At 41.5% G+C, this 8,434-nt stretch overlaps 1 protein-coding gene across 1 annotated transcript; it reads left to right on the forward strand.

Annotated features, from left to right (window-relative positions):
• Positions 1-7,963: 7,963 nt before the first annotated feature.
• On the forward strand, positions 7,964-8,434 carry LOC124215706 (protein GVQW3-like). Its single transcript, XM_046619406.1, has one exon. The coding sequence runs from the start codon at positions 7,964-7,966 to the stop codon at positions 8,432-8,434; it is 471 nt and encodes a 156-aa protein (XP_046475362.1).

Below are 8,434 nucleotides of genomic sequence, written 5' to 3' on the forward strand. Positions count from 1 at the left end.
TTATCTCGAGAAAGGAAGTCACAATTCTACAATAACGGGTCGTGAATTGAAGCTAACTTATAACTGCGGGTTCGAGCCGATATGGGAACAAAGTGAAGCGGTATAACGCGAAGACATCGCGTGACGCGAAACCTGCCGACAGGGTCCATTGTAGTGACATAAAAGCTCGACAGCGAACGGCAAACTGTACCTACCCATAAATTCATTACCCGAGCAATGTTGTTATACATTTCCCCGCTGTCTGAGAATAAACTCCGCTATGGCTTCGAGGTATCGCGCAAAAATTAGCCGCAAACTGTAACGATAGCATGCTGCTGCAGCCCTGTAATTACAATGCAGCACGATAACTTCAAGGTCCGAGTAAGGGGATGTGAGAGACGAGGCTCCGCAGTGCTTGCCTGCTTTATGCAAATTTCATTCAAGCCAGTTGATCACTCACATGCAAAAACTGTTCTATGACCGAGTAGACTCACGTGTTCATGCTCGGAGATTTATGAGAGAGATGTAATGAAATCGGTAAACCGCAAGATCACGATGTGCTGAGGTATTGGTTTCAACGGTAAAACCGACAATGCGCTCTTATAGTAGAGAAGACTCGTATTCCACCCACGCAAACATTGTTTTAAACAATGCCAGAATGATCAAATTATTTGACTTTTGGTATACTTTGAACTGAAATCAAAATTGCTCATCATCCACTGTTCCATCTGCTACTTCTTTCTCGTCAGGTTGTTTGAAATTTTTTGATACTGTCAAGCCTAGAAAACAGTTTATCTTTTTTACTAACTTCTAACTCGTGAGTCAACACTCGGAAGTACGTGAATCTTTTCCTTTTTTAATAACGAAACGAATGGTAAACAGTAAATATAATTTTATTGAAGTTTAGGTGGTGAAAAATTCAGTTACTACCAAAAAGTGCTTAGAACGGTAGAAAAGTCATTTTTGCAACAAAATCTTCTAGCTTCTTTTGCAATGAACCGATTTCCTAATTTCAAACGTGATTTTGAAGAAGTTACACTAGAACATCAGGAAAGACTTACTTTTATCTTGTCTCGTTCAAAAAGTATGTTTATTCCGGGATATGAAAATGGAAAAAATACGGAACACGGAAATACGAAGAAAGTCAACAAAAACGTAGAAAAAAAAGTGTTTATAAAGGGTGTTCGTACGTTTTCGAGTCTTTTGTCTAAATAATAGCACATAATCAGTGATGATAAATTGAGGAAAAAATACTACGACTGATTCAACTGCGGTAGCCCAAAGGCAACAAAGCAGCGTTCGATGTTCCTCGCAAACGGCCAAGTTGTATCTTTGAGCCATTTTCTGCGAAAAAAAAAATACAAAAAAAAATACATACAATTTATACAAAATCGCTAAATTCATGTATGTATAAATAAAAATAAAGTTGCGTACTTTTTTTACAAAGCATCCAAGTTCACGGAGAAAATTGCTTCAATGTGTGAAATACATGGCTTTAGATAATATATTTGATTATTGGCGTTTAAATTACGAAATAACAAGTCATATATTTTGATTTCAGTAAAAAAAAAAAACTAAATTCACATACCGCCACGAAACTCCAACGGCAAGTTGAGAGTGGGATCGTTATCGACCTCAACTGGTTTGTTTTTTCAATTGTTCAATTACGGAAAACGAGGTACCTACACGTAACCATTTTTCGTTATTGTCGATCCTTTTTTGGTAATTGCAACGCAAAATCCGTTCGTTCGGTTTACTCTACTTTTTTAGTTAAACAAGGCTTTAGCGTCAATTTATTGTTGCACAAGCATTAAATGTTCGCAACAATTACAAGAAAATATAGTAACAGTGCTCGTAATGAGAAAGAATAGTAACGGATACTAGACTTTCTGGTAACAGCTAGAAAACTAATTTTCATTTTCTACCTAGAACTATATTTTTCGATTGTGGTAAAAAATGAAAATAGTTAAGGACCGAACTGTAACCGAAACTATAAATTTCTCTCAGAGTAGGCAGAATCAGTGATGTAGGGGAACAATGACTATATCAATATGTGAAAATGACCCGTTCAATCCGAATTGAGAATTTCTCATACGTGTGACTAAATGAGCAGCAACGTCCTTATCTTCATCTTGTATTCCACCTGCAGACGACACTGCAAAAGAATTTTGAATAGCTCGTGAATCAAACCCCTGAAGTACACTAGTTTTTCACTAGTTCTTGCAGTACATTTTTCAGGCTAAAGAAGGATGAATACTAGCGCTTAAATTGAAAAATCTGTCTAATGCCGCAATTAGAGTGTCGTGGCCAAAAAATGACACGAGAGCTTCAGAGCCGGCACCGACTTGAAGCGTTCGAGCGATATTACCATAATCTTTAAGGACCACACCTCGTTCTCGGTATATAACACGTTCCATTCAACTGATTGATACGAATCACGATTCTGTTGACGATAAGCGATTTACCTTTCCAGCTCTAGGGAAAATTATACAAGTAAGCCTGGCCGTGAGGTTAATTGATTGGGCAAAATTTCGCACCCGTAAACCAACGAGCCACTATCTTACGGCTAGATCGTCTTCCGCAAGCAGAGGTCCGGCATTACTATGTGCATATGTATGTATGTGTATATCTACATATAAATAAAGTTTATCGCATTTCACACGCGTTCTCTGTTATAATATTTACGGATTAAGGTGTGAACTGCCGTTCTACACGCGTAGTCGCGTGATATTTGTCTGAGACGCGTTAAGCCCTTGGCATTGTTTACTTGAATGGAAGTACCTAAATTTAGACCACTTTGTTACTATTTTAGGTGATAATTCTGCCCCGAGATTGAAAAATAGTACCTCAATTGGCATCACGAAATTTCGCCGGTCACCTGCGGGGTCTTACTTCGTCCAATTCTACGTTACGCCTTATACAAGAGGGTACCAAAACCACGTGGAGGGAACTTGAAGGGATGAAGTAATTATTAATGCTGGGTGGTTTTGTTTGCGTCATGTGAAACACAACGAGCACTGTGTACGAGAATTTCGGAATACTGCCTGAGCTCAGGATGTTCATGGGTTTGCAGAGGAGGGTGAGACGGTGGTTACGCCAATCGTAGTTTTGCGTTATCGTGACAGTACCAAATTTTCCACGCTGACTAAACAGATCCAAGACATCCAGCCGGCTTGCGGAGCGGTTTATGAGGGAAGAAGCGACCGGTTTAGAGAAAAGCTGCAACTGCGAAAGGGAGTAATTAGTTCTGAAGTTATTCACAGTGAGCGTCGTTAATTACGTCTTTGCCCAAGCGTTGCCTGTCTGCATGGTGAGAGCCAACCGGAGAAAGGCAAGGGAGCCGAGGAATGCCTTCCGGGTACAGTGGTGCACTCATCTCGTAAACACAGTAGCTTCACATGTATTGCCGTAGCGTACATAAAGATACACTCAGAAACGGTCGCGAGAAGAGTCGTAAAAGTTGCCACATCACGAACAAGTCTAAGTGAATTCAAAGCTTTCAGTCAAAGAGATTTCCTCTCCGTGCTGTACAGTTTTGCACCTTTGAATCAGAAAATGCTCGGCGCGATCTGGGTGACACTCCCGGTTCTTGTACGAAACACCTGAATCTGCCCACAAGTCACATTCACTGATGTCGAATAGTCAGAATTGCCATTCCGAACGCATCGCTAGGTCCTATCTATCCCAGAACCTGGATTTCATTTCTTTTACTCTGCTGGTTAAGTTGCAGACTTAAATTAGATTGGACTAAAGTATGCAGATGTCAATGTTACGGATTGTCATGTTTATACAACTCACTGACCACTATTGACGATACAAATCGTTGGTACGATTTTTCATGATTCGACGTATTTTTAGGATAAATCGAACTCCGCGAATGCATTTGGTGTGGCTCGAATTTGGACTTACATCTCTCTAAGCATGTCTTGTTAGGTACGTGGATACGAGCTGCTCTCAAGACCGTATCAAAGAAATATCGGCTGACGTCCGTATACGCGTAGTCTGCTTACCTATCCCACGGTGCTGCTGCAATGGGTGAGGGAATCTGCGGATCTAGTCCCGGTAGAAATCCCATCCCCGTCTCCGAGCCTTGCGATCCTCTCTGCACCAGCAGATAGAGGCCTTTTATCCGACCAAAGTGCTTATCGCATAGAAATCCGAAACCCGTGTCGTTTCACCCTTCAATTTCTCATGCCACTCTTTAAATCCTCTCTCACACTACTCGGAGAGAGAGAGAGGGGGGGGGGGGAGGGGGGGGAGCACTGATCTGCAGGAGGGACGCAGCATCCTCCACTGTCACCCTGTTATGGAATCCCGATCGCATTTGGAAGGCTAATGGTCGATTTTCGCGAAAAGATTTCACTCCCCGATGCGGTCCTCAAGAATCACGAATCCGGCAAACATACCATTCCACCCTCAAATCACACCCCTCGTTGACACTAGTCCATAAGAGGTTACATACTCACGCGTTGCATTTATGATATGATTTGACAACGGGCTAAGAATCGAACCGATCTTGGACCCAGGCCAACAAGTATCACGACTACGGGGTTGGAAATTGAAACAAAAAATCATCTCTCAAGTTCACGAATTGTTTCCGAAAATGTAGATCAGATGCACCGAGGGGTTAGATTGCTTTGGAGAGTTCTGTGAATCAAACTTCACGAACCCTAATGAAACGTCAAGCGTTCGATAGAAAATCGGCAACTATTGGTATCAATATATATGATGAATAGAATGTCTAAGCGTGTGACATCTCACCAACATAATTTTCGCACACGTAACCCCGTCGTTCTTTTGTATTTTCATCACGTGGTATTATCGTGACGGAAATCTGTATGGTTATTTGGTGTTTTTGTTCCAGGGCTTGGAATTGGAAAAGTGGGGTGATCGTGAGTTGGAAGAAAAACGGAGATGAAGTTTCCCTTTAAGATACGACAACGGTAACGGAAGTAAACTCGGATACGAGAATTCTCTCTAAAATCTGAGATGCAAATAACGTAGCGTGATTGCCGAAATTACCATCCATCTCCATTCTCCGTACAACTTTGCGGTACGAAGCAAGGCAGCTCCGTCCTGTCAACACATCTCGTCCCCCATCAGTGCCACATTGTATATCGCAAACGCCAGTTCCCCTCACAATGGATTTCATCTATCTGTCGAAATCGAATTGCACGTTTCGCCGTTTCTTGGAACTTATCTTATCGCTTCTACTGCTTGTGTGGATCTCCTCCTATGACATCATTCTGAAATCCCACTCTTGTCACCGACATCCTTTCGATCTTAACAATCCCACGAATGTATGGCCTTAGTCAATGAACGGATAAACTCATCGAGTGGAAATCCAAAAATGATTCCTTGCTCTTTATATGAGGATAGTGCTTCGCTTCCATCTTGGGATGAGCAACATTTTTATCACCCGATCAGAATCGGTTTCGCCAGAGAGTTTTCAAAGCTTTCAGTGACCAATGACCGTACATGAGTCTTCGCTACAGCCAGTGTCCATCTGTCAGCCATTGCGTTCGCTAATCCGACATCCATCGCATCCTCGATTTATTCTCTCAGACGTTTTCTTATCGGTTTTATCGAAGAAATCTTTCCTGCAACGGAAATTATTTCATTCCAGAATGCTGTGTACAGACGTGGCGATATTGCTTTCAACAGAGGAAAACTAAATCAAGTAAAGCTTCCTCGTAGGAAGAAAGGCATGACACCTACTTCCAAACGATCGATGTTTACACATATATTGCACATAGAACTTTGATACTCGTTAAGTCAGCTGTGTTATTTCAGACCAATTTGCAGAGCTTGCAAGCGGTAATTAGATGGTAACTCTCCACGTTCGAAGTCGTTCAAACAAAATTAATTATTATTCATTCCTTTCATTCCAATTGGGTTCTTGTTGAGGAAAAAATGTTGGATACCAAAAACTTGACGTATTCATCAACCTTGTAAACAATTTATTCAGCTTAAGATAAGAAATAAGCTTGCTCAGTGATGTAGCACCAACAACAACTCCACCTCGGATGGGAAAGTTCGAAACAAATTTCACGATTTTTACATTGAATATTTAAACGAATGAATGAAGATGCCAATAATCATTACATCGCCCCACGTAATAATCCATATCATAGAGTGCCGTATATCGAGTTCCGTAGATCAAACGATGGAAATTTAGTATTCCACAGCAATATCAGAATGCAAGTGAAGGAGGCGATACATTGTAGTCGAGTGAGATATACCTGCTTTAATTAAGCCAAGTTTCGACTCGGAAGGTTGATACCGTGGTGGTTCAAGCATCTGGAGGAACGAAGGCGAAAAGCCATGTAGTAGTCCATTGTCACGCGAGCAGTGCGATATGACAGATGTTACCGCGAGTATTCAAAGGATTCTCAGAGCATCTCGGCGTCTAACCGAATTTGAATTTCAAATCAGACTTGAGGAACTGTAAAATTCCGTGCATTTTGATAAAGTAGGTACCTATCCACCCGGCCTCGTGCCGTTCTGCTCGTACCACGCCGTAGTGAGGCGCAGCAGTCTGCAGTGTACACAGCGAAGCGAAGGATCGCGGAGCCGCAGCAACGTTTGGCATTCTCTCGGGAGAGTGAGCAGCAACTTTGTTGTTTTCCAATACCCGCGTTCTATTTCTCCGGTGGATATTTAAATATTTATACCTCTCGGAGTCTCGTAAAATCATTGCTTGATTTTCATACACCAGTAGCTATATTATACCGACCTTCCTACTTTCATAGATCCTGCTTTTACCGCTGTTGCTGCAGGACCATAAATTCCATCATAGTTGAAATTTCACTCCCATTGTCCGCGAACTACCATTGTTAACGGATTTAGTGGTGGACGTGAAGAGAAAATTCTTCCAACTTCTCTTCTGCGTCGAGATCGATCCGCATACAAACTCTCAAACTATATTTTTTCTAACATACCGGGTTATTACGTGAAAATGTTATGTGAGCGATTTGACACGGGGTAAATCTGTGTACATTTACCGTAACTCGCCTGCAGTTATGCTGTTCAGGGTACATTTCAACGAAATCTGCCTGCAGTTATGCAATTCAAGGCACATTTCAACGGAATCCGCCTGCAGTTATGCAATTCAGGGTATATTACAACGAAATCCGCCTGCAGTTGTGCAATTCAGAGTAAATTTGATCTAAATCCGCCTACATTTATGCGATTCGGGGTACGCTTCGCCAAAACCCGCCGGCATCATACAATTCAGGGTACAATTCACGGTAACTCGCTTGCGGTTACGCAATTCAGGGTATATATTATCGAAATCAGCCTGCATTTATGCAATTCAGGGAATACTTTTATAGAGACCCGCTTGCATTTACACAATTTAGGGTACATTTTGAGTGAAGCCACCAGCAATTCAGGATATAATTTATCGAAATTGGCCTGCGATAATGCAATTCAGGATAGATTTTCACCAAATCCTGCAAGTATATTTCCGCAGTTGCAAGTATTCATTTTAGTGGCCGGTATTTATTTCACTGGTCACGATTGACCGACTCCTTCACTCGTTCTCTCCAGAATTGTGAACCATGGGACAAATGTTCACTGGTAAAATATACCCTGAATTTTTAAAGTATGGGAAGATTTATCCTGCGTTATACTTCCTATGGAAAGTTTCGACGGAATAACTCGGTATACACGAATAAAGGCGTATACTGTACCTTGTATATTAGCGTGTACGAGGTGTGTTCAAAAAGTAAGGTGACTTTTCTAATTTCGCGGGCTATGTCCGTTCGATCTTCGATTTTTTTTTATGTTATGTTGGTACACTTGTCCCGAACATCTGTACACAGTTTCAAGTGTATAGCATGTTTAGTTTGTTTTTGACAGATACAAAGGTGAGACGTATTTTGGTGTGCTCGGCGATTTTTTGCTATCAAGAAAAATGGATCAAAGAATTTGCATCAAATTTTGTGTAAAAAATGGAATTAAGTGCTCCAAAACACTTGAAATGTTGACAGTGGCATACGGTGAGTCTACTCTTAGTAAAAAAAACGTTTATAAGTGGTACAAGCTCTTCCAAGATGGCCGAGAAGATGCCAATGACGAACCTCGCTCTGGACGCCCCAGCACGTCAACAACAGATGAAAACGTTGAAGCAGTGAAGAAAATTGTTTTCGAAAATCGTCGAATCACTATCAGAGAAGTTGCTGAGGATGTTGGCATATCGGTTGGCTCGTGCCATGAAATTTTTTCGGATGTTTTGGGTATGAGACGTGTGTCAGCGAAGTTTGTTCCGAAACTGCTTAATTTTGACCAGAAGAATCGTCGCATGAGCATCGCTCAGGAGCTGTTGAATGACGTCAATGATGATCCTGATTTACTCAAAAGGCTCATATTCACCGGATTTGGCCCCATGCGACTTTTTCCTGTTCCCAAAACTGAAGAGACCTATGAAAGGACGGAGATTTGCAACGATTGA

This window comes from Neodiprion pinetum, chromosome 3 (assembly GCF_021155775.2).
Source record: "Neodiprion pinetum isolate iyNeoPine1 chromosome 3, iyNeoPine1.2, whole genome shotgun sequence".
In the NCBI taxonomy this organism is placed as follows: Eukaryota; Metazoa; Arthropoda; class Insecta; order Hymenoptera; family Diprionidae; genus Neodiprion; species Neodiprion pinetum.